This window comes from Zeus faber (assembly GCF_960531495.2).
Source record: "Zeus faber genome assembly, chromosome: 10".
Taxonomy (NCBI): domain Eukaryota; kingdom Metazoa; phylum Chordata; class Actinopteri; order Zeiformes; family Zeidae; genus Zeus; species Zeus faber.
Window position 1 is genome coordinate 18,790,543 of NC_137199.1, and position 26,021 is coordinate 18,816,563.

The 26,021-nt window shown below is 44.7% G+C and overlaps 3 protein-coding genes across 3 annotated transcripts; 2 read left to right on the plus strand and 1 right to left on the minus strand.

Annotated features, from left to right (window-relative positions):
* The first annotated feature begins 406 nt into the window (after window positions 1-406).
* rlim (ring finger protein, LIM domain interacting) lies at window positions 407-9,378 on the plus strand. The gene is made up of 4 exons (XM_080007803.1): window positions 407-542; window positions 1,629-1,846; window positions 3,244-3,390; window positions 5,465-9,378. Exons 2-4 carry the CDS (start codon window positions 1,678-1,680, stop codon window positions 7,117-7,119), a joined length of 1,971 nt encoding a protein of 656 aa, XP_079863929.1. The 5' UTR covers window positions 407-542; window positions 1,629-1,677; the 3' UTR covers window positions 7,120-9,378.
* A 1,191-nt stretch (window positions 9,379-10,569) lies between these two features.
* On the plus strand, window positions 10,570-11,742 carry glod5 (glyoxalase domain containing 5). Its single transcript, XM_080007736.1, has 4 exons — window positions 10,570-10,628; window positions 10,804-10,959; window positions 11,069-11,224; window positions 11,314-11,742. Exons 1-4 carry the CDS (start codon window positions 10,572-10,574, stop codon window positions 11,455-11,457), a joined length of 513 nt encoding a protein of 170 aa, XP_079863862.1. The 5' UTR covers window positions 10,570-10,571; the 3' UTR covers window positions 11,458-11,742.
* A 3,120-nt stretch (window positions 11,743-14,862) lies between these two features.
* On the minus strand, window positions 14,863-17,847 carry irg1l (immunoresponsive gene 1, like; the record flags this gene model as incomplete). Its single annotated transcript, XM_080007894.1, has 6 exons — window positions 17,803-17,847; window positions 16,969-17,023; window positions 16,669-16,856; window positions 16,397-16,489; window positions 16,023-16,228; window positions 14,863-15,781 (listed from the first exon to the last, which is right to left on the minus strand). The coding sequence occupies exons 1-6, from the start codon at window positions 17,818-17,820 to the stop codon at window positions 14,863-14,865; spliced, it is 1,479 nt and encodes a 492-aa protein (XP_079864020.1). The 5' UTR covers window positions 17,821-17,847.
* Window positions 17,848-26,021: the final 8,174 nt, after the last annotated feature.

A 26,021-nucleotide genomic window follows, 5' to 3' on the forward strand; every position in this document is an offset into this window, starting at 1 on the left:
ATGACATCACTGTATCGATGACATCACGAACCCTTGCGTCAGGAGGGTACAAGGGCACACACACACACGCACACACACACGCACAAGCACACAGACGCACGCGCACACACGCACACGCACACGCACACGCACACACACACACACACACACACACACACACACACACACACACACACACACACGTGAGGTGAAGGGAAGAACGGTAATGCAACAGAACAGGATTGCCAGCCTGCCATAAAACCACAAGAAGAAACAAAGGAACATAATCCACATAAGAATCTACCACCTCAGGGGGCGCAGTAGTCATTCCGCGTGTCGGCCGCATGGTGTCGCTGCAGTTTGACAGCAGCACCTTTCCCCGGACAAACAGCCCCTCCCCCCGCTGCTCTCCCCCAGCTTCCGGAAGAGCGCTTCTCCCCTTAAACGATAGAAAATGGAAACCTGAGATTGCGCGTATTTACCACCTCCAGCGACATTCACAGGGTTTCTTTTCGGCAAAAGTAAGAGTCCAGACCCAGTGGTGTTTTCGCGGGATTCGACAGGTAATCCCACCGCCATTGTGTACATGTGAGTTATTTTTGGAATCACCCCTATAGCTAGCTGGCGAACGCCAAGGTAGCGGTCATCACCGTCGTTAACGTTGTTTGACGTTAGCTTATGCTATCGTTAGCTGGCTAGCTAACACATTGGAATGTCGCTGAACTGTTAAAGTCTCGACAACTAGACCCGCACATCGCTCACTCGTCTAGGCGGACACGTTTCCGTCCACTTCGCCGTGATTGCAATACAGTTAAAAGATGAATAATACGGCGTGTTCTGAACTTGCTAACGCGTTGACTGTAATTTAAAGACCTCAGCTTACCCGCTAGCGCTTTAGCCTAGCTGCTTGGATGATGCCATTTTGTTTTTTTTTCTCGATTAACGCCAAATCGTGTGTTTAAAACAAAGAACTAAAAACTCAACGTCGACCATTCGATAGATCACTAGCTACGTGGTTAACGGCAAGGTTAAAATTTACGCTCCGCGCCTTAGTTTTACGCACATTATTTTGATGGAACTATCAAATTAGGGAAGCTGTGTATTGTAAACAAACTAACGATCAACGGTGGATCATATCGTGAAGCTTATGGATGTGGCTTTTAGGCCAAAGTGGGAGCATTTTCTGTTTTTAATATTGTTATTTTAAGTTGCATCTTTCTGCACCTCTGAATGTTGTTCATGTCCACTCTGCTTATAACCCTGTGTTTATACAGTATTCGTACAGAATATAAGTACACAACCTCCTATTCTACACTTCGAATTGATCTTATAGAGGTTTTTTTTGGTTATTCTATATTGCCATGTTTTTCTATTTAAAAAGACACATTTATTGTTTAGGTCCTTCTGTCCTCTGATTTGACTAGAAAACAGTGTGGACTGACTCATCTGTGAAAGCACTGCTGTGTTATGTCCAAACGAACTCGTCATTTTTAAAGATTCCGAGCTTGCTGTTTTAGAATACAGTACCGATGGGTGCACGTTTCTTAACTGTACGTTATGATCTTGTTATTAAACACGTCCTCGCTATATAATCGGAAGCTGGTTTTAAGGTATGGCCCGGCACTCACCTCTCTCCCCTTTCTCTGCAGTAAGTGGATCCTGGTGGTGACCATCTGACCTCTCTCCATTTCTGCATCGATGGAGGGGTCCGACAGCTCAGAGCAAAGTGGCAGTGACCAGTCGGAGTCACAGCGCCGAAGGCAGCTGGACCGTCTGGACAGGGAGGAGGCCTTCTACCAGTTTGTCAACAACCTCAGTGACGAGGACTACCGCCTGATGCGAGACAACAACCTTTTGGGCACGCCAGGTAAGAGTGTGTGTGTGTGTGTGTGTGTGTGTGTGTGTGTGTGTGTGTGTGTGTGTGTGTGTGTGTGTGTGTGTGTGTGTGTGTGTGTGTGTGTCACACATTTTGAAAAGGAGGTCTGTATATGAAATTTGGCACAGAAGGACAGTTTGCTCATATATCTTATAATCAATGAGCAGTTGATTATATTTCTATAATTTTCTTTTTTGTTGGATGTAATTTATATTCTTCCAAGTAGCTGTTGGGGGCCGGCTGTTTTTTTTTTTTTTTTGTTTGTTTTTTTTTTGGCCTCCATCTTGGTCAAACTCCTACATACCCGGTGTGATGGTATCAGCAGTTTTTCTTAATATTGGTCGAGACGATTACCTCCTGGCACCAGAAAGATATCACAATGCTCACCAAGCCTGCAGCATGACACACACCCCACCCTCCCGGATTTCTGTTCCAGGACAGTGAGAGAGGGAATGTAAGTTTGGAGCATCCTTTAGCGCAGCACTTCGAAAGGAGAGAGCTTTGAATGGACAATAGCATGTCCTGGTAAGTCTGGAGGTTTTATAGAATTGTCCTGTTGCTGATGAACAAACTGCTATATGGGCCACAACACAGTTTCCCTAATTTTTAAGATGTACGCAATAATTAATTTTTTTATTAAACAAACAAAATGGTGTTTTTTGCTTTTCATTGTGTACCTGCCTTGTAGCTCTTCAGAGGTGTGTCCAGCAGTTGAGCACTCGTCTCTGTCTTGTCAGACTTCATTTGTTTCTCGTAGTCTGAAGTTAAGGCACCTGTCCTTATGAGTTTGTCATTTTGAAAAGAAGCAAATAAATCGCTTGATGATAAGTGATTGGGAAAGGAAATGTCTAGACTACAGCTGTGACACTATGAATGTATTCCTACCACGGTGAAAAGCAATGTATAACTGAGGTTTACCAGGGGGCTTTTTTTTTTTTTTTATATATTTTATTTATTTTAAATGTTTTGGTCAGTGGCATTACAATAACCAGATAAAACAGAAGCTTACAAAAATGCACGGGGATAACATTTTAAATTAGGAATTATAAATAACGGGAATCATAAATATATATGGACGTGAACATGGGTCTTTGTGTGCACCGATCGCGGACAGCCATGCCTCATTCATATTCACATTGAACAGCCAAATTCGATTCGACTGACAGAGTTTTGAGTCGGGTACAGCCCTAGAATTAGTGAATAATAATCGTACACACATAAAATAAATCCCCCAATATGTTTAATGGACTGTCCCTCCCCATCGCAGGCAACGCTGAAGTAACGAGCACAGCAACTAAAAAGTTTCTCGCATTTCTCGCATGCGGTTATTGTCACAGCTCTAGTCTATACACTGCTTATATTTTACAACATCATTTTTTTTTCTTCAGGTGAGATAACAGAAGATGAGCTCTTGAGTCGGCTACAGCAAATTAAAGATGGTCCAGAGCAGCAGAATAGCAGCAGCAGCAGCAGCAACAACAACAACAACAACAACAACAATAATCCTAATCCTGATAATGGGGAAGGCACAGCTGGTGAGTTTCTCTCATTTATTTTGAATGGCTATGTATCTATCTATCTGATCAGCCACAACATGAAAACCACAACCAATAACCGCTAATATTGTGTAGCTCCCCCTTGTGCTGCCAAAACAGCTCTGACTCGTCGGGGCATGGACTCCACAAGACCTCTGAAGGTGTCCTGTGGTATCTGGCACCAGGACGTTAGCAGCAGATCCTTTAAGTCTTGGAAGTTGTGAGGTGGGGCCCCCATGGATCGAGCTTGTTTTTCCAGCACATCCCACAGATGCTCCATCCAATCGGACCTGAACTCCGCCCATCCACATAATGTAGAACAAAACATGATTCATCAGACCAGGCCACCTTCTTCCATTGCTACATGGTCTAGTTATGACGCTCACATGTCCATTGTAGATGTTTTGGGCGGTGGACTTTGGTCAACATGGACACTGACTGCTCCCATACACAGCAAGCTGCCATGCACTGTGCGTTCTGACACCTTTCTATCATAGCAGTAATAACTTTTTTTTGGCAATTTGTGCTACAGTTACTCGCCCATGACCCTGTCACTGGTTCTAGCATCACAGTTTGGCCCCTGTCAAAGTCACTGTGAGATGATCAATGTTATTCACTTTACCTGTCGGTGGTTTTAATGTTGTGGCTGATGGGTGTATATATTATGAGCATTTTACATTTTAGCAATATACAGGAGTTAACAATATATCTGAAGAATTAAACCCCCAGGCCTCCTGCCCCCCCTTCCAGCGTTTTTTATAAGATAAGTTATCAAAATATAAAATGACAATCTTCACGTACAAGACAGAGAGAAAAATAATAATAAAAGAAGGCAGACAACCAACAAAAGACAAACAAGGAAAAAACAACTGCTGTAGATATTACAATAATAATTGTCATTGTTCCATTAATGAAAGATAATTAATAGGCAAGTTTCAGAATTCATCTGGAGATATGGTCTGTTTTTACATGATTGAGGAAATGTCGCCAGGTATTTTCAAGTTTTGCAAGAGAACCCTTTAAAGAGAACCATATTTCTTTGAGTTTTAGGACATCTTTGATCCATCTGTTATGGGGTGGGGTAGAGATGTTTTCACTTAAGGACTATGGACTATGAGACGCCTTGCTAAATTGAGGAGAATGCTACAACCCTTTTTGTATTTCTGTTGTGTGAGCTTTAGGTAGTACTTAAAATATAGTGAGAGAGTTTAGGTCAAAAATTATACATAAGTTCTCCCTGTTGTGTTGTTAAACACCCATCCAGAGTTCAGAAAGGTGAGGGCATGACCAAAACATGTGGAGTAGATCAGCGAGGGATTTCTTACATCTATTACAGGAAGCCCTTGTACATTAAATAACATTAGAGTGGTCTATAGCCCCTTTCACACATGCAGTCTTTCCCAGCAATGTTCCCGACACATTCCTGCATGGGGTCATGTGTGAATGGAAGCAGGCATCGCTATTCCAGGAAATCTGTTTTGACAATTGTCCCTTGTCCCAGCCTAGTGTATATTTACTTATTTATATATTTATTGTGTTATATATTTCAGGATTTATTTCAGAGGCATATTTATTTTCATTTGCATGCTACGTCCACATACATCCTCTCATCCTCTGCGCGCAAATGAATGAGCTTTGTCTCTGCGTCGCTCCATCTGTCACTGTCGCGGGGGTTGCGTACCGGAACAAACTGGGTGACCTTTGCCGGGTGACTGTCCCATGCCCGTCTATTCCGGCATTATCATGGCATGTGTAAAAAGGCGAAAGACAACATTTTCCTGAATGTAGCTGCATGTGTGAAAAGCAAAGCTCACTAGCATCCCTGGAAAGGATATCCCGGTAATTAATGGGGAACTATGTGTGAAAGTGGCTTATGAAAGTGCAGTGGTAAGCCTACCACAGTGTATGGAATGGAAGTGCGTTATTTAGCCATGTGGGGAAAACAAAGTAAGTAAAGTACTTTACAAATGTTTTTTTGTTAACCCTTTTCCTCTTGTTTCCCTCGTGTTTTCTTTTTCTTGAAATGTAACTTTAAGCTCAGATATCCCTTCTCACATCCCATTTACCTTTTTAGAACCAGCGGGGGGCTCTGAGGATCCTTCCAACGGCGACACTCTGCTAGACTGGTTGAACACTGTGAGGCGCACAGGAAATACAACCAGAACTGGTCACCGCGGCAACCAGTCATGGCGGGCCGTAAGCCAGACCAATCCCAACAGCGGAGACTTCCGCTTCAGTTTAGAAATCAACGTGAATCGCAACCTGGCTGAGCAGCAGGCTGCAGCCGAGGCCGGCCAGGAGGCTCCAGAGGGGCCGGCGGTGCCTACGGTGGCGGTGGCGGAAGCAGTGGAAGATGAGCCTCCGGTTCCCATGGAGACGGAGCAGGTGGTGGAAGAGCCGGTGGTAGAAGAGTTGGCTGTCATTGTCGAGCCTGAGCCCGAACTAGAGGAGACTGCGCCACCGGAGGTGCTGGCCGATGCCCTCAGCGCGCCTTCCAGCCCAGTGGTCCAACCCCCGACCAGTCCCACCCCGCGTCGGGCTCAGAGGAGAGCCCGCAGCCGCAGCCCAGAGCCTCGCAGGACCCGGGCCCGCACTGCCAGGAGTCGCTCCCCTCTCACCCTGGAGCGGGTTGACAGTCTCCCTCACCCCCGCCACGCTCCCCGTCCCAACTCTGCCCCCGTGCCGCCAGTCGAGGGCAGCTCCAGGACTCGACAACATGTGCTCTCAAGGCAGAGCACCGCCGAGTACGACACACAGCCGCCTAGACCCGAAGTGGCGCCGGCCCCGGTCCTGGAGACGCCCAGTGCAGGACCCCAAGAAGGCGAGGCCGCCGTGGGGGAGGGCGGTGCGGCTGGCCGCCGGCCCCCCACAATCATGCTGGACCTCCAGGTGCGCCGCGTGCGCCCAGGGGAGTATCGCCAGAGGGACAGCATCGCCAATCGCACCCGGTCGCGCTCCCAGAACTCAAACAACACCTTCCTTTATGAGAGCGAACGCGGCGGCTTCCGTAGGACCTTCTCGCGCTCGGAACGCGCCGGTGTGCGGACCTACGTCAGCACCATCCGCATCCCCATCAGGAGGATCTCCGACGCCGGTCTGGGGGAGGCGACTTCAATGGCGCTCCAGTCAATGATTCGACAGATAATGACCGGCTTTGGTGAGCTCAGCTACCTCATGGACTCCGATTCTGAATCCTCGGACTCAAACCGAGGAACCAGCACGCCCGCGGATTTGGCCGAGACCCAAAACAACCCAGACGGCACCACAGGTGTGGTGGGTGAGCCGTCTGTGGGCGCCGGAAGCGGTGCAGAGGCGAGGACAGTTGAGAGAGATTTGGAGGACGGCCCACCCTCTGCTCCGGCAGGAAGGGAAGGTGCCGGCTTCAGGGCCCGACCCCGACCGCCCATCAGTCTGGAGGAGCCGAGCTCTCTGCCCTTCCTCAGGCTTGCCCACTTCTTCCTCCTCAACGACGATGATGAGGACCAACCCCAAGGATTGACCAAAGAGCAGATTGACAACCTTTCCATGCGCAACTTTGGGGAGAGTGACGCCTTGAAGACTTGCAGCGTCTGCATAACGGAGTACGCAGAGGGCAACAAGTTGCGGAAGCTGCCCTGCTCCCATGAGTACCACGTGCACTGCATTGATCGCTGGCTGTCCGAAAACTCTACTTGCCCTATTTGCCGCAGGGCCGTTCTGGTATCTGCCAACCGAGAAAGTGTGGTGTAGTGTAATGCAACGGATGATATATATAAATACATGCATACAGCTGGCTGTGGCACTTGTAGAAGAGTGCAAGCCTTTCTCTTAATTTAGTTATGGTATATAATACCTCACTTCTGTAACAGGTGGTTAGGACATCCATCCCCAATCAGATTTTTATTTTATTTTTTTTTTTCCCCATTTGTGAGTTGTCTCCCCAATGCAGTGATGGGTTTTTATTTCTGGTGGTCTGAATAATTGGGCACTCATTTGTATCATCGGCCATTTGTTCTGGCTAGGTCACTGGTGATTGTGTAACTCTATTTATAGACCAAAATTAGAATAAACAAACAAGGTGTTTGCTTCAACTCTTAGTGACCAAACAGTTTGTTCCATTATCCTGAGCCAACGGCCTCCATCACAGTTTCAGAAAACGTATTTCTTCAATATTGACTATTTTGTATTAGCACTATAATGTGCCTAATATACAGTATGTATTATTTATTCACATAGTTTTAAAGCGTTAAATAATTTTTCACTGCCTGTTTCTCAGAAGAACCATGTAAAAGTAAATAAGCTTACTGGAAAATATTTAAGAAATTTACATCAGTACATCATTGGATTGTTGGAGCGAATCATGATTCCAACCTCAGATTGTTTCGGGCATAAATCAGAGCATCCCTTTTTGTTTTGTGTATGTACAAATACTCTGATTTGGAGACGGTGATATCCAAAAGGACTTTAGGCTCAGAACAGGACGCTATAAACCACCTTGTTCATCATTCTTCAACTGAAAGAAACTATTTTGGAGTGGCATGGACTGTCAAATTATCAAAGCTTGCTGAATCCCTTTACATATAAAATGTAGAATGTTGTACAGACAGTTGGGAAAAGATAAGTGCAACTATTAATTATGTTTTGGAATGTGTACATTTATTTTGATTTCTTGCTGAATCTTTATTTACATGAACATTTGATATGTTTTGTTTCCCCATTTCTGAAATTCGGGATGTACCAATACTAGTATTTGATATTGCAGTAATACCAGGTTGACATGGCCACCAGCGGCAATTCCGGGGTTTCAAGCCGAAGTGGATGAAAAACTGCAAGTGTAGACCTTTCAGTTTTCAAACACCTCTGTAACAAGATGCTCATTCATTTATGGCCAAATCTGTCAGTGCCGCCCTATTCGTCAAGTTCAAAAAACGGGTACATTTTCGGGGTTAAATTTGTAAAGCAAAATATAAAGCTGAACATTGGTCTCAAGCCTCCTGACAATTTGAATACAGTGGAGGAGCCGAACTTTGAAATTCTGACATTCAAATCTAGTGCTACCAGGCCGATGGAGGTCATAATTGATGTGTAAGCACTTCACAGGGATCCGCGCAAACCTTTGACATTACAAAAGTCAAGTACAAAATCAAAGCGTTTCAGGCTTGAACTTAATGAGGTGTTTGCATCATCACCCCCCCCCCCCCCCTTAAGTCACCAGAAATATTCCTCTACATTCAGCAGAAACAAAGCGGTGTCTCATTTTCTATTACACACAGATGTTGGCTGTCTTCAATGTAGAAGAATAAATCATGTTTCAAAACATTTTGATCTGTACGTTAAAACATTTTTTCTTGTTGCTATGTAAAGATAACATGCTGTAATTATTGAGACTGATGGATCAATTATTTTTCAATTGGTATTGGATTCATGTGTGATGAAATGTAGATTTGGCAAACCTGCGCGAGTCATAACCTCCATTCTTAACCACGATGTTTTGAGTGTAAAATCATTCTTTCTCGCGTCTCACTGAGATGCCACAAGATGCCCACTACGCTCACCCACTCTGTCCACCCCACTGCCTCACAAATTAATGCTTCATATCTGGAATATCCGTGTGCAATACATAGAAATACAAAACCTGAAATTAGAGAAGAGCAAACCATGATATAAATGTGTATATTATTCCTAAACTATTGTAGACTGTTAAAATCTCTCTTAAATGAAGACTTGTTACTTTTAAGTGTGTTGATGCTTGTTTTTTTGTTTGTTTATTTTTATTTTTTATTATTCTGATTTTCTTTTCAATATTGATAATTCAAGATCTGCAAGCGAACGCTGATGTGTGGAAGTCGAGGGCGTCCCGTTTCATGCCATCTGACCGTGTTGGTTTTACAGTTTCATATATTTATAATGTTTCTCACCTCCCTTGGATTTACAGGATTCAGTGAAGCCGTCATTTTTTTTTCATGTCATACCTTTGTAAATGAAATGAATTGAATCTTTTTGACCATGTGTCCCTTGTCCCAGCCTTCAATGACCGAATGCAGTATGTTGATAGTTTGACTCACGTTTAGCCGACTGCGTCCCTGAATACCACAGAACACACCATGGCGATAAAGTATCTTGCTTTGATGAGTGTCCTCGATGAGCACAACTGTTTTCTTCGTCAATGCTGTGTCTAGGATTCTAGCCGAATGTTGCCTATAACCACTCAGTCACAATGAAGTACACCTAGTTTTCTACATGTATGTACGCAGAGATTTTTCCTTTATTTATTACGCTATAAAAAAAATCAAGATCTTTTTTTTTCCTGATAAGTGACACGTGGAGGGATACTATTTTAGTTTATTTCAGGTATGCTCATGTAAAGCTGTTTCTAAAGGTGCTTAATGATGGGAAGGTGTTCAGCATGAATGAAAATTATTCTCAGCATTTTGTTTCAGTAGACTATTAAAAAAAACATCTATTACTGTGCATAATTCATTGGCCTTTGTGGGTAACTAATGTCACTCGTGTTTCGCGTATTCGTCCTTTTGAAATAATTTAATTCCCCCCTTGCATTCACCACAACCACTTTGTTGCAACGGTATCATATAAAAAGAGTCAAAAGACACAAACCCCTCAATTCACTATCACTTTACAGTGAAGCTGGTAAGACCTTGAAATTAGTTTGGTAGCCCATCGCCATGTGTGAATGCTTGGCAGTAGGATGTGTGTCACCAAATGTAATTAATTGAGGGGTGCCAACATTATTTTGGGGGTAATTTTTTTCTTTCACATTTTAAAACGTAATTACGCATTTTACAGCCAGTACGGTAAAATGTAGCCCTGACACTTTCGGTGCGAGGTAAGGTCATGGATATGTGGTAATGTAATTGTCTTTACAATGCCGAAGTAAATGCACAATAAACAGTCAAAAACAGAGAATGTCAATGTTGCGGTGAAAAAAATATAGATAACAGAGGATAACCAATGATAAAAAATAGAAAACTACGCAAATGGAATCAAATGCAGACACGAATGTACACACCATCAGTTTATTGTACATTACGGTAAAATGGTACAGTGGGCGCGGTCTACTGAGAAGGACAAGGAAGTGGAGAAACGCTGAACCGTCGCTTTTATATCGATTACGGTAAAACGCTACACCTGAGGATAACCAGGAAGTAGAGAAACACAACTACCAGCCTTCACGACCGACGGAGATGGCGCTTCGCAGCATCGGGAATCGGTTCTCAACCTTCCAATGGACACGTTTTCAGGTTTGTTACCCGAGGTCTTGCTATAAGGACAATCTACATTAACTGGAATAAAAACGAACTCACTCTGCTGCCCATGCATGCAATACCCCATTTGTCCGCACGATGGCGCTGGTTCCTATTGTTTTTTTAATTGTGGCGCACAAGGCAGTTACTCGTCTCACTTTACATCTTCCAGTCCATCTCCAGCCGAATACCGAGCCCGTTCAGACTGAAATGCACGTGTCCAGTTGAAGTGAGTCGTCTCGACCACTTGGTCCTCACGGTGAAAAGTGTGCCAGACACCATCAAGTTCTACTCTTCCGTTCTTGGTATGAATGTGATCACCTTTAAGGTAAAGGCGGTGATGGAGGTCATGTTGAGAGATGATGGATGAGCGTAACATAAACCTTGTCCACTAGATGGCAGTCTTGCCCCCCAATAACCGTGTCTTGTTGCTGTAGGGGAACCGCAAGGCCCTGGGCTTTGGTCAACAAAAAATAAACCTTCACCAAGTGGGACAGGAGTTTGAGCCCAAAGCCAGGCGTCCCACCTCGGGGTCCGCGGACCTCTGTCTCATCACGAAGACCCCTCTGGATACAGTCGCCGTACACCTAAAGGTACAACCCATTGTGCGCCCGGCTGCTCCCCCGTAAATAGAGTCAGTCGTCCATTTTGGGATCGGTTTTCCTTTGGTGTGCCCTTGTAGGCTTGTGAGGTGGAGGTGGAGGAGGGTCCCGTGGAGAGGAGCGGCGCCCTTGGAGCCATCACCTCGCTGTACTTTCGTGATCCAGACGACAACCTCATCGAAGTCTCAAACTACAGCGAGCCGGCGACGGAAGAGAGCTCTTAGGACACGAGTGTCCTAAGAGCTTGTTCCAGAGATTGTTTCTGACATTTGTTCATTCAGAGACACAGTATTTTGTCTAAATGCTGACTCTGTTTATTGAGCCTGTTATTTAATTTGCGATATTTGTATCTTTGGGGTTTTGATTAGTCCAACAATACATATTTTAGCTTTAAGATCAATAACACCAGCTTGACACACAGATGATGAATAACTGTAATTACTTATTTCTAGTAGGTGTATGAATAAGACACCTCATGTTTTCTATGGGAAATTCCTATTTCAGCTGCTGAAATAAAGAGCTCCTTGGCAATATTTGTCTATTTGTCTTTTCTGTTTGAGCACAGAGAACCAGAATTCAGGGTATAAGACTGAAACTACACTGAACATGGAAAGAGTCGTAATAGGCCGGCAGTGTATGACAACTACTCTTAATGACGTTTTTGGAAATATGGAGAGGGATTCATAGCTTTCACCTAAAATTGGAGGAGTAAGGTTCTTCATCACGGCCCCTCACCACTATTAATGAGGGACGTTTTGGACAAAGCTCAGATGATTATGATGGATTTTCCACACATTACCCATTGTTATCGATGGACAAATACATTAAGTAAGTCAAGTCAAGTCACACTTTATTTATGAAGTGCATTTCATACCAGGGCGACACAAGGCACTTTACAGAGAAATACAACAAAAGAAAATATGTAAAATGTCTGTGCAATCATAAGAACAGTCAGTGTAGAATAAACATCTCACAGCATACAGAACACACACACACACACAAACACAGAAGTCAGTCATAGAATGTAGTGAACAGCAAGGTTCTTAACCTGCTTTTAAAAGTGTTCATTGTGGGGGCTGCACTCATTACAATAAGCAGATGCTTTTATCCAAAGGGACTTACAATTATTCAAACACAGGAGCAATTAGGGGTTAAGTGTCTTGCTCAAGGACCCTACAGCATACTAGCAGGAGGAGCCTGGGATTGAACCAGCAACCTTTCGATTACTAGACAACCATCTCTACCTCCGGAGCTACCATCCCCGGCAGGTAGGCTGTTCCATTTACTTGGGGCATAGATACAGAAGTGCAAGGAAATGAAATATATGTTTATGTGGACATATTGTCCACCCTCCGCATCCCCATCAGGAGGATCTGTGACGCCGGTCTCAGGGAGGCGACTTCCATGGAGCTCCAGTCAATGATTTGACAGATAATGACCGGCTTTGGTGAGCTCAGCTACCTGATTGACTCTGATTCTGAATCCTCGGACTCAAACCAAGGAACCAGCACGCCTGCGGATTTGGCCGAGACCCAAAACAACCCAGACGGCACCACAGGTGTGGTGGGTGAGCCGTCTGTGGCGCCACATATTGGTTATGTGTATTTTGACAATATATCTAACATTTGCTTTTGGTTTCCTGGCTCTTCCAGTAAGCTGCATCCAAATAATATAACATTTCCAGACAATTTTAATCATTAATCCAGGTTCCTTGAACTGGGTTGTGTTTTTCTTTTAATTCCTTGCCGACTGCCATACTTCCCTGTCACTGCCTTGTTTACTGGATTCGTTCTAAAATCCAGAAACATGTAACTAAAAAGATATCCCTTGGTCCCACAGTATAAAAACGAGGTAACAATGGTGTTATCACTGGAATAAAAAAAAGAAACCCAGCCAAGGGTGGGGTGCTCCATCCACGTCAGAGAGATAGATAGGATTGAAATAAGACCACCCCCAGAAACCACAGCCTGAATTATGAATACAATTACAGCACCTTCATCAACCTGTGTCCTATGGATGGAGGGAAAAAAAGTATATTGTGATTTATTTGTGTTCCAGAGTCATTTTGAGAGAAAAAGTTCTTCCTCTTTGTAGTCATTTCAGAGTTCCCCACCAGAAATGGTAGGTGAACATGTCTTTTCATCTTTTTACAGTAAATGGCATTGCCAGTTTCCTAAAGGGAGACAAGTGACCGACTTAGTTATAAATGGAACTGATACGTTCCTATTATTAGGGGTCCAGCTCGCTATTGTTACTGCTGGGATTTTTTATTTTTAATCGTCTCAGTGTTTTTCAGGATAAAAGTACCTGGAACACAACAATCACAGTATGCAGAGACATGGTGAGGTCTCGTTAGAACTAAGACATTTCAGATGTCTTGTCGTTCGAGTTTGATCAGTGTCGATGTACATTTCGGTGCACAAATTACTGAAAAACTTGTCGTAATTTTACCAGAAGTAGAAGAACGTTGAGGCGGTTTGATTCATTTCAGGAGCGGGGGGATTTCTGACATCATCATACAAAGTTATATTCGTTATATTATTACAAGCTTAGTCTCTTGGAATTAATCCGCATCCATCCGCGACGTAGACAGACAATTTGAGCCAATGCTGCGTTTAAAGAAAACTCGGAAAACTGTAACTTGTGCTGCATTTTACAAAACCCCAAAAACTATAATAGTTCACACAAGGCTCTTTCACGCAACAGGAAGTGCTAAGAACCTTTTGAGGAACCGAGAAAGGGTTTATTTTGTGTCCACACTATATGATTCAGTAACGGTCGTAATTATGGATGTAACGGTATACCGTTTTAAGGTACATCGCGATATCAAGCAGCCACGGTTCTGAACCGTAAGCCTTTTCCTGTAATACTGTGCCAATGGTATAAAAAATTATGTTACAAAATTGAAGATGTAAACTTTAATTCACCTCCTTGGCATTTTTCGGGCTAAAAGTATCTGGAAAACGATCACTGCACCCACAGACATGGTTGAGGTCTTGTTATAACCGAGTTGTCGCAGACATCTCGGAGCCAATGATGTGAAGGAGTGACCAAAAACCCATTTTTTTTATTTACCTTCTATTTATCCAATTCTTATTATTCTCATAAACCACTGTGTACAATTTTTTTTTAATTAGACTTCAATAGAAAATATTTATCTTAAGTATCGCAGGCCACATAACAGGCAACATCACATGTGTTTTTCCGAGAGTAGTTTATTAGATTGATCATTGTTTAAAATATAACATACAGTCAGCAATTATACATTTCCATTATGTTCTTGAATATAAATAAAATACATTAAAATAAAATAAAATGAAATACATCAGCACATATCTACAAACACTGAGCAAATCCCCCAAATGAAGAAGTTTCATTATCCATTACAATCCATAATCTGTACTCACTGGTCTAGGTGTAAGGTAAGGCACGGGTTTTGATTTAAATTCTTTAGACACTTTGATAAAAAAAGAAACAATCAGCTATGATTTAACATCTCACACAATTAATTTAGTAACATTTTTAGATTACTTAAAAAATTATAAAATATTAAATTGTCTTGCACAATTTACTTTTACGTCATTCACCAGGTTTATTTGGCAAAATAAATACGACTTCATCTCTAAGGTTCACTGCAGCTGTGAGAGGAGTGGAGTGCAGTCTCTGAGGTTCTCCAGGTCTTGCACTGCTTCAACCAGGCCGTCCACCGTGTCTCGGGGAAGCACCGTCTCTGCGTTGTTCTGGAACTTTTTCCTCAGGCTCTCGTCGCTCAGCGGGTTTCGCCAGTGACCATAGAAGGTGTTGCAGCGCCCATGTAGGACGTCCCTGTTGCTGAGGGTCACCTGGACCTCAGCATACATGAGGTCGAAGTTGGCCGGGTTGTCCTCGGGATGCTCCACACGGACGCGGCTCAGCAGCGCCAGGAGCTCGGGGCGCGCCAATGCAGCATCGCAGAAGGACTGCACTGTCACTTCCCCGTCCAAGAGTGCACTGCAGGCGTTGAACTGGAAGGAATGGCGTGCCTGATGCTCTGACTTGGGGAAAGGTCTGTTGATGTACTTAGAGCGGGGGACCCTCAGCAGGATGTCGTCAATCAACGAGGGAGGGACGGGTCTGGAATCCATGGACAAAAGAAGCTTGTGGACGGAGGCAGCAGCATCGACCACCCAGTGCATGCCCAGGTGGGCGGGGAAGCGCTTGAAGGCGATGTCTTGTTCCTCTAGCAGGAAGCTATGGCCCTCCAGGTCCAGAAATTGCGGAGCGTAGTCTTCGTAGAAGGCGTTGAAGCCGGCCACTCCTGGGACGGCGTCCAGAATCAGGGGACTTGCCTCGAGACCCCTCGAGGCCAGCAGGGCTGCCTCCAGACCCAATCTTGCGGCGTTGCCGATGTGTAGGGGTTTGGACTGGGTGGCGGCGTTGGCCATCGGGGCACCAGCCAGAGAGGCAGCGATGGCCAAGGCGTGGCTGCATTGGCTGCAATCCAAAGACATGAGGCGAGCACAGGCTGCGGCACTTCCCATAGTGCCCACGACAGTAGGAGGGTGGAATCTGGTGATGAGAGATAGTCGGTCAGTTAGCAGTCATTGTTCGTTGAGAGTTAGGGAGGTTTTTATGAAAGCAACTATGTTCTACATATGTTTCTGTACGCTGAAGAACTGTACGCTGTTTGAGGAGTGCTGAAGCAATAAAAATATATTCCTTTCAGCAGATTCTCATACAGAAAAAGGTGGTGCTTTGTTTTTGATATAGACATCCACTGGAGTGAAAAGTCATGCTTGGCAGCATTCACCTTTTGGGAATGTTGTGGGCCTCATTGGAGAACCTCATCAGCCGGCCTTGGATTTCGATACCGACGTTGAAAGCCAGCAAGAAGTCAAGTCCGCTGGGCTTGTTGTTTTTGGGCATCATGTCAGAGACAGCCAGCAAAGCAGGAAGAACAGCCCCTGAGGGGTGAGTGGCAGGATGCCACGTGTCGTCGAAGTCCATGGAGTGAGACTGCGAAGAGGAAACAAGCTTATAATTAAGTCACATCACTAGTCATGACACTTCAATACCGTCATGAGAAGGCATAATACGATTATTCCTTCCTTTATTTCTTTGTCTTCATGTCTTTCCTTCCGCATTTGAATTATAGAGCCCTAATGTTATCCAGTTTTTACTTACCGCCACTCCATTGACGAAGGCGGCGAGGGTTGGGGACAGCCGGTTGCCGCGGTGTCCGTACACAGAGCTGATGTCTTCGGGAGCGTACATGAGCTGAGCAGGAACGAGAGAGACAGTGAGAATGAAAGAGAGAGATAGAGAGCGAGAGAGAGAGAGAGAGAGAGAGAGTGAGAGAGAGATACTATCTATCAGTATACTATCTATCAACTATACATGTCAGTATAAATATTAATATCAGTCTTTTTTCTGGTTTCTTGCCCCCTGTGCCTCACCTGGCAGTGCTGCAGCACAAGCTCAAAAACTTTGGTGGTGCTGCCAAGGAGGCCCACGCCCAAACTGTCCAGCACCATCCTCTTGCTGCAGCGCAGCACCGCGGGGGACAGGTGCCCAGGCTTCACCTCGCTTACGAAGCGCCCGAAGCTGGAGGTGACCGTGTCCTCTGAGGCCGGACACTCTTTGGCTGAGTGCGGAAAAGGAAGAAAGGGAAATCATTTAGGAACTATGTTGTTTTTATTCTTATCTTGAATTACTGTCACATTCGGATTCCAAATGATCCAATTCCAATTCCTTACCTTTTACTGCCAAGTTATGCATTCTTCTCACCGCACACATCGGTCGGATTGTTTTCTGTGGAACGCAGGAGACAGACAGTTTAAATCTAGACAAAAAGTCAAAGACAAAGACTTTGAATCACCTGCTGGTGGATTTACTGTGTTACCATTAACCTGCGGGTTCTTTATCCCGTATCTCTTCATTTTGTACGGCCCCAACTCCAATTAGAGGCAGTGAATGATATCTGTGACCTTCTGCCTCCCTTTGTATGACACACGTCTTATTAAATCAACCCTCTGGATCTTTGGTGGGTGTCACCGGGATGAATATTTGTTGAGATTATTTGTTGTAGCCTTGTTAAGATGGGATGAGTGAGTCCAACGCTATGACATTTAACCTTAGAGTTTGATTAAAAAAAATAGATGTAAGAAAAACATCTCAATTAGAAAGCTCCTTTTCGCTTGGGTAGTGGACCAATGAATGACAAAAAAAAAAAGCCTGAACTAAACAAGAAGAGCATGTTTTCTCCCAGATTACTGCCAAATCAGGAGCCCCAGTAAAAGAAGAAGAATCTTTAATTGTCACGCAACACACCACATTACAACACATACACACACATGCACATGCTTTGGTGGAGCAGTGGGCAGCATTCGTTGACGCATCCGGGGACCTGGTGATGAGTGTCCATCGCTGGTCAGACGATAAGTGCATGTGTGCATGTTTGTGGTGGGGGCCCTTACTGATGGTAGGTGGAGGAAACCCCATGTGAGCAGGGGGAGAACATGCAAACTCCACAAAGAAAGGCTCCAATTTGGGAGATGACCAACGGGGCACGGTGCCAACAACGACCCTACCTGTATTTTGGAGAGCATGGTGTCACTCAGGTGTCTTTGCCTCTTTTCCTGTCTTCTCTTCCTCCTTTTCTCTCTCTATGTTCTCGTCGGCTCTTGGTGTCGATGAAGTTCTGAAGGTGTGATGAAGCATCTTTCGAATGACGGCCGGCCTGCTCTTATATACAGAGGTGGTCCAGCCCAGGGAGGAGCTGGGGAAATAATATTTTTATTTTCAACAAGACTTTCCTCAAAATAAAGGTAGGGATTTCCAGATAAGTGTGGAATTCAATGGAATCATCCCCCATGTGACGAGAGCAGGAAATGTTATGTATGGCCCACAGGTGAGGGGTGATGTCATGACTCCCGGAATCTTCCTGAAACTCCTCCTATGCAGAGAGAGAGAGAGCAATATTTATGACAAACCTAGAGCTAAACCTCAGAACCACACAGGTCACCGCTTGTATCTTCACCAGGTAAATTCTCACGTCTTCCACTTCTCACAACTACTTTTGGTATTACTACTGGTTATCACAATGTATATTTTGTATGTTCATTTTGAAAAAGACATTTTTATGGAAAGGGAATCTGGGTCATGACAAAACTGCTATCAGGTTACAGCACAGGTACTGTGATTAGAGTCATACTGTTTTAATCCTAGAGGTAATATCTGGGAGATCTTTCTTTATGTAAACAATAGCAAAATAGCAGAATTATGGTTCACATTGGGTCTTAACTCGGTGCAGTAGATCTGGAAGAATTTCTGATTTTCTGAAGGGCGGAAAACCTGTTTTTCTTATGAATTCCTGTCACTCAACAAATGCCTCATGAAGGAAAATCCACTTGTGATTGAATGATAAAAGAGATGAATGAGTTTGAAGAGTAAATTAAGTTGAGTGACTGAGAGGTGAAGAAGTTCCAATTTGGTTTTAATGAAAATAGGTCGATTCTTGGTGAAAGCATGTTTTGTGCACTTCGTCAAGTTCAAGTTCAAGTTTAAGTTCAAGTGATTATTTGTCACATACATATACACAATAAATTCCTTGAAATTGTTGATTATACTGTTCATTTACACAATGGAGTATATTTATATAGAGTTATATAGAGATATATAGAGTTATTTACTAAAGGATTATATGACTGTAATGAATGAAATATTTGGTAAAAATGTTTTGCAAAAATGTGCTGTTTCATTGACTTCACTCTGCACATTACCTTACAAACAAACTAACAAAGATCCTATATTAAGATGACTTCTCAATACATGCCTTTTGCTTATTGCTTCAGTTGAACAAGCTACAGCTTTACAACATTGACACAATGGCAACGTCAGACGGTTTTCCAGCGAGTTTTTATGGCGAGCCAGGAGTGTTGGGCATGCTGTCCAATGGGATCAGTGCATTCCTTGTGCTCCTACAAAACTTCAATACTGCCCATACTGGAATCCCACCAGTGGGAGTGGAGAATATTCTTGCAGGTAGAACTCAAAGTTTATGTATATAAATGTTTTAGAGGTATACTTGTATACTGTATACTTACTTTCAACCTTTACATTTTGCAGGTGTTCACCTCATTCTAATTGGTGGGATATGTCAGCTCGTTGCTGGGCTGCTGTCCTTCCGAAAATATGACCACTTGAGTGGAACCGCCTTTATTGGCTATGCTGCTCTCTGGAGCAGTTATGGTGCCACTCGAATCTACAACGGCATTGCATCGGAAATTCCCACAACAAATACTTCCTTTTATCATGAGATGGTGAACAATACGCCCGTGTCAGCAAACTTCATGAGCAGCTTGTCAAATACGAACGCTACTTCCGAGATCCCGGTTTGGCTCTCATCCCTATCTATAAATGAATCCGCTATCTCTGGTTTGATTCCCTACATCTTTCTCTCCTTCCTCCTGGCCTTTTGTTCTGCCACAGTTAACTACATCATGCCTTTTGTGTTCGGTGCCATCACAGCAACCTTGATCTTTGAAGCCGTGGCTTTGGTGGCACACTCTTGGGCCCTGGTGGTCTCTGGGGTCTTGGAGCTTCTCATTCTGATCTTCGCTATCTACGGATCGGCGGCATTGCTTGTCAAGGGCCTGACTCAGCGTCTAGCGCTCAAGGGCTTTGGGACACCCCTCTTCAATGTTCTCCTGCTGGGGACTGCCAACTCAGCGAGTGCCCAGAGCATCGGCCAGGAAAAGAAGAAGAATACAAAATACGCTGAACCAATGGCCTTGGGTGTCTTCTGTGACACGGTCTCTTCTTTCATCTTTGCTTTCTACTGCTTTGGCTATATGAAATCCTTTGCATTAGGAGTTGCTTGGGTGTCCATTATCTCGGCCGCCCAGCTGTTCTCCAGCTATTATGCCCACCTTCGCCAAGATTGCTACCACACTACCAAGTTTGGTCTCCATGCTGCCTACTGGATTATCAAGGCCTGGGAAGAATTTGTAGCATCTGCTCTAATTGTAGAAGCTGATAAAGTCTCCTCTGGGAGAGAAGCAATGGTGGGTGACTGGTTCTTTGTGGCTGCAGCCTTAGTACTCTGCATCGGAAGCCTGAACATAGATACGCTGGAGCTTATACACAACATGCTCTTCCTTCTGCTCACAGTCTCCACCATCCCTCAGATTCCCCTGCAGGGATACCTTATCTTCTTCGGCGTGGCGTGTTCCCTGTTCACTGCGGCTTCCCTTTATGGCACCTTCTCACGTCTCATTAACACCATAGCAGAGAAGTCCCTGATCCCTGTGGGAGCACAGCCCATCTCCACTGTGCAGCTCAAAAAGATTCTTAGTTGCGGCCGGTTCAAAGAAACAGACGAGGCAGGGCCATCGCACATTGACCAGACCTCGGACACCCTGTTCTACATCTCCAATGGGGTGGCAGCTCTCTCAGCACTCCATGCTAGTGCGTCCAGCACAAACATCAACTTCCTCCATCTGTCCGTACCTTGGGTTCTCATCTCTGGAGCTATAATACAGGCATATGTTAGCCGGCTACAGATCCGGGGAGGAAAGCGATTTGGGTCCGTCATCCCGTCCCTGTATGCGGTCGTGTGGGCAACCTGGACCTGGTTTAGGTTGGCAGGTATGTCCTTCAAGATTTGTTTTCCTCTACAATGGTTGTAATCAAATGGTGACTGAGTCACATCAAAAAAGAAATACGTGGAAAATAATTCTGTTCTTTTCCAGGTAACATGCTCCAACTTTCCTCGAAGATAACCTATGGATTTACAGCAGGGGCTGCTGCTCTCCTCGTCATTAATGGCTTCCTCATGATCACTGGTGAGCTAAAATAGAGTATTATTAATGGGGGGAGAAAACAGGTGTTTGATATGAAGCTAACAACCCTTTCCATCACGGTTTGTCACAGCTTCATACAGCAACTTGGTTCTGCTATCTCTAACAACACTCATGGAGGTTGCTCTGGTCTGTTTCCTGCTTTCCACTCTGCAGCAACTTCCATACAACCTAGAAAGTAAGCAGATCTTACCATACCATCACTTACGTGTGTGTCTGTTGTACTGGTAGGAGCAATGATACATACACATCTTTTGGCAAGACGTCTTTGAGTTTTATGAATACTTCAGTGTTAAATCTTCCTCGAATTTGCCTTTGCAGTAATTCAAATGTTGCTATTTTTCTTTTCAGTCGCCATACTTGCTCTTTTTGCAATTATCTGTCTATATGGAGCACTGGCATCACTGCTCAATTATGTCTTCATGCAGAGACTTCTGCCTATGGGCCCACCTTTACTCAAGGTGAGCACCTGTTGTATTGTATTGTATTGTAAGCTATTCTTTTCAATTCCATTCTAATCATTTCACTGAGATTCTGTTTTCTGCTTTTCTTTTCCAGGATCAGAAAAGGCAGAAGGGCGAGCCAGAGCTACCTTGCCCTGTGCCTGAGTCACGTCTCACCAGTGGTCTTCTGCAGATCTCTAGACTCCTGGAGGAGGGTGGGGTGTGTGGTATACCCACAGACACAGTATATGCCCTTGCTGCCTCCTGCAAGAATCCCCAGGCCATAGAGATGATCTACAATATAAAAGTAAGCCTAGTCATTGTCTACTTGTTCTTTATGACCTGATGAAATATGGTTGTATTAATTAAGCTGTCCTATGTGAACGTGTCCAGGACCGACCAGCAGAAAAGCCCATCTGTATCTGCATCTCTAGCGTGGAGCAGCTGGTGGCAGCCAAGCCGCCCTTCAGCCAGCTGCTCTGGGAGTTCATGAGGAACGTTTATCCTGGAGGCATCAGCTGCATCGTCAGCAAAGGCGACTGGCTCCTTAAACTGGGTAAAGAAATTGAAATGGCATCTGCTACAAAAACTAGAAATAGGCCCCATCTTTGAGCTGTCCTGAAAGCAGGGCATCTGGTATTCAACTCTACTTTGACCTGCATAGGCGTGGGCCCGGCTTTTGACCACATAGGGACCAGGGACAGCATCATGATCCGTGTCCCGAACCACACGGTGACCGGGCACTTGTGTGACATCACCGGACCTCTTGCCATCACGTCAGCCAATCCCAGCGGAGAGCCAGACAGTACGCACCACTCCATGGTAATCAGGTAAGGTGTCTCCTAAAAAAACCAAAAAAAACCCACTCAAGTTCTACTCTATAATAATGCCTATAATATTATGGTACTGTTTATGTGTTTGCTGCAGCCGGCTTGGACACAAAATTCAGGGGGTTCTGTGTGACGGAGAGTCCAATGAATTGGTGGCCTCCACAGTGGTCAACTGCCTCAACATCGATGAAGGTTTGATGGAAAATGCCTCCTGAAACAAACCTATTCTAGCAACAATCATACAAAATCAAATCCAATGGAGCACGTTGAGGACTCTTTTTCTAATAATGTTTTTGTTTATTTTCTGACAGGAACAATAAGCATCCTGAGGGAAGGCTGTGTCCCTGCGGTCAAAGTTCACAAGATTTTTGACAGAGTGAAAAGCACAATGTTGTGATATTCATATTAGCTTCATATTAGCAAAGTTACCTATTGCCATTCTTAACAGATAGTGTGGGGAAAATGTAATCTTAACTGCTATGGGAATAGCCATCATAGAAATTTAACAACTCAGTCTTCTAGGTTGTCCTTATAACAACTGGGGTATTCATATTATTGTTAGATAATATATGACTCTAGTGCAGAATAATAACTGTTATTGCTTATTTTATATTATTCTAATTATTGTTCTACATTTTTCTTTGAAACTCATGTGTTGTAAATGTCAATTTTGTAATTGAAAAGTATTCTTTCCTGTGCTGTATATCTACATACCCTTTGCACATCCTGATATTTAAATGTGTTTGCAAATAAAGATTTATTTTAGTTTGATATGATGTTTTTCATGATTTGAAAATACATTTAGAAAATGGTCTGAAGTGAAATTGCAACGATGATTAAACAACAAAAATGTAGAACTAGATTATTCACATCAGTGACAGAATGCATCACATCCATGAAATTGATCATCTTCTAATATTAAGTGTTCATATAGAGATATTTGAAAGACCAGTTATAATATGGTTCTGTGGAATATTTGATTCTGATTGATCAATAGCGGCAGTCAATCAGTCAGTTATATAGTCAGTTATTTCTGAATAATAACTGCTGTCTGTTGATAATTACCGTTGTCACGGGCAACCACTCCTGGATCCACTTCCTTCTCATCACTCCTGATGAGATGCTGATTTATTCTGGAATATGTGACTCATTAAAACACTATAGTTACTCCATTATTCTCCTGTCATGATGATAAAAAATAATGTCGGGAAAGGAGTTGTCTTATTTTTTTCGACTAAAACTACACAGTGGTGCCCAATAAAATATGATTATTATTTGGGATTATATTATTCTATTCTATCCAAACTTGACAATTGATATTTGGATTAAAAATAAATAAATACAAAAAAAAAAAGTCTCTGCTCTGCCTTTGCGCGTCTAACAGTCCCCGCATCCCTGTATCATCATAAACATAGCAGAATAATAACCTGCTGTTTTTTTACTATATAAAAATATTCCCCCCCAAAATAATAGTGCTGGCCCCCTAATAATAAAACAATTTTTTTCCTAATTCTACAATATTTTTATTTGGTTAAAGCCTGAATATTGTTTTGGATTTGGACTTCCTTGTCTCTTTGCCATGTTTCCTTGAGGAATTTAAATAAAGTTGGTGAACTAATCAGCTGCACCAACGTATTGTCTGAAACGTGTTGCGTTAGAATTGAATTACTATTAGAGCTACATACAAGTATAAATCATTACAAGTTTCCTAACTGTCATGATAAAAGTCCATAATGGGTCTAGAATACTGGAAGTTCAGTTGCTTCAACTAACTAACACCCTATAAGCTTCTTACTTCTTATGCCGTGACATAATGCCACATGCACACTACTCCCTTAATAAATATGAACATTTGATGTTCAATATTTTAATCAATATTTTCCTCAGATTTGAACATGAAAATGGGTTGCAGTGAGGCAAAATAAACCAAATGATGCAAAATGTAATATTTAATGCCAAAATTCCCCAAATATGGTCCACTGTCCGCCAAATATTATCGATCCTTGTCACGACCAGAACTGGGAGGGACCCAAACGCACGACACAGGGAGACGGGAGGCAGGCAAGGGATGTTTATTAGCCGGGACGGTGGAGCTGGCCGGGGGGACCCGGTCGGGTGGGGATGGAGCAGGGCAGGGCAGGGATGATGATGACCATGGGGTCCAGGATCCGGGTGGAGAGACGGGGAACCAGGCTGGATGGAGATGGACGGAGTGCCTTGGTCGACGAGCGGAGACAGGCAGGTAAACCCGGCTGGCTGGACTTGGAGAGACAGACTGGGTCGACAAGAGGAGACAAGCGGGTAAGGGGAAGGTGAGACAACAAGACATAAACTAGGAACTAGGAATAGGAACTTGGAAGGGAGCCAATAGCGATACAACTCGGGGAAAGCCAGTTGATGGTCTGGCAAGGAATGGCTAGGAAGCTGGGGCTAAATACTGTGCAGGTAATTGATCCCAGGTGTGTGCAATTGGGCTTGAGAAGGGAACTGCAGATGGGGCAAGGGCGGCCTCTAGTGGCGCTGGGAGGCGTGGACCTAACAGTACCCCCCCCTCTACGGACGCCCCTTGGCGGACACCTGGAGCCTGAAGGGCGAGTTCGGTTGAAATCCCGGATGAGGGAGGCATCCAGGATCTGTCTCCGGGGGACCCAGGAGCGTTCCTCCGGGCCGTATCCCTCCCAGTCCATGAGGTACTGGAAGCCCCTCCCCCGGCCCCACACGTCCAGCAGGCGCCGCACTGTGTAGGTCGGGTGGCCGTCGATGGTGCAGGGGGGTGGTGGGGCCTCGGCGGGGAGGGAGAGGGCTGGAAACCACTGGCTTGAGCAGGGATACATGGAAGGTAGGGTGGACACGGAGGGAGGGAGACAGAGGCGTACGGCACAGGGGTTGATGATTGACTCAAGAGTTTTCGGGAGTCCACCTTGAAGGGCAAGTCCTTTGTGGAGAGCCATGGTAGCTTGGGCAGGGCGAGGAAGTGGGCCGCCTTAGAAAAGCGGTCCACCACCGTGAGGATGGTAGTGTTGCCCCGGGATAGTGGAAGACCGGTGACGAAGTCCAGGGTGATGTGGGACCAAGGACGAGTCGGGATGGGTAATGGGCGGAGGAGGCCGGAGCGGGGTCGGGTGGAGGTCTTGGACCGGGCGCAGGTGGGACAGGCCGAGACGAAGGACCGGGTGTCAGGGAGCAGGGTCGGCCACCAGAAGTGCTGGTGGTGCAGGTTTGGTGTTCTTGGTTCCTGGGCGGTAGGAAAGGGAGAAGTTAAACGGGCCAAAAAACAACGCCCACCTGTCCTGCCGCGAGTTGAGTCGCTTCGCCGTCCGGATATAGGCCAAGTTCTTACGATCGGTCCAGACAACGAAGGGGTGGATTGCTCCCTCAAGCCAGTGGCGCCATTCCTCCAGGGCTAGTTTGACAGCCAGTAGTTCCCGGTTACCCACGTCATAGTTGCGCTCGGGTGGTGTGAGCCTGCGGGACAGAAAGGCACAGGGGTGGAGCTTACCATCGGTTGGGGAGCGCTGAGAAAGTACTGCTTCTACCCCCGTGTCTGAAGCGTCCACCTCTACCATGAACTGGAGGTTGGCGTCGGGCTGGGCCAGGACTGAGGCCGAAGAAAAGCGGGTCCTGAGGTCGAGGAACGCGGCCTCGGCCGCGGGGGTCCACTGGAAGGCCACTGCGG

What these genes read in the sequence shown, in the direction of transcription:
- rlim (XM_080007803.1), top strand. Translation starts at nt 1,678, where the DNA reads ATGGAGGGGTCCGACAGCTCAGAGCAAAGTGGCAGTGACCAGTCGGAG. An exon ending in CAACCTTTTGGGCACGCCAG is followed by an intron (nt 1,847 to 3,243) that starts GTAAGAGTGTGT and finishes TTTTTTCTTCAG; the next exon opens with GTGAGATAACAGAAGATGAG. An exon ending in TAATGGGGAAGGCACAGCTG is followed by an intron (nt 3,391 to 5,464) that starts GTGAGTTTCTCT and finishes TTACCTTTTTAG; the next exon opens with AACCAGCGGGGGGCTCTGAG.
- glod5 (XM_080007736.1), top strand. Translation starts at nt 10,572, where the DNA reads ATGGCGCTTCGCAGCATCGGGAATCGGTTCTCAACCTTCCAATGGACA. An exon ending in TGAATGTGATCACCTTTAAG is followed by an intron (nt 10,960 to 11,068) that starts GTAAAGGCGGTG and finishes TTGTTGCTGTAG; the next exon opens with GGGAACCGCAAGGCCCTGGG. An exon ending in CAGTCGCCGTACACCTAAAG is followed by an intron (nt 11,225 to 11,313) that starts GTACAACCCATT and finishes GTGCCCTTGTAG; the next exon opens with GCTTGTGAGGTGGAGGTGGA.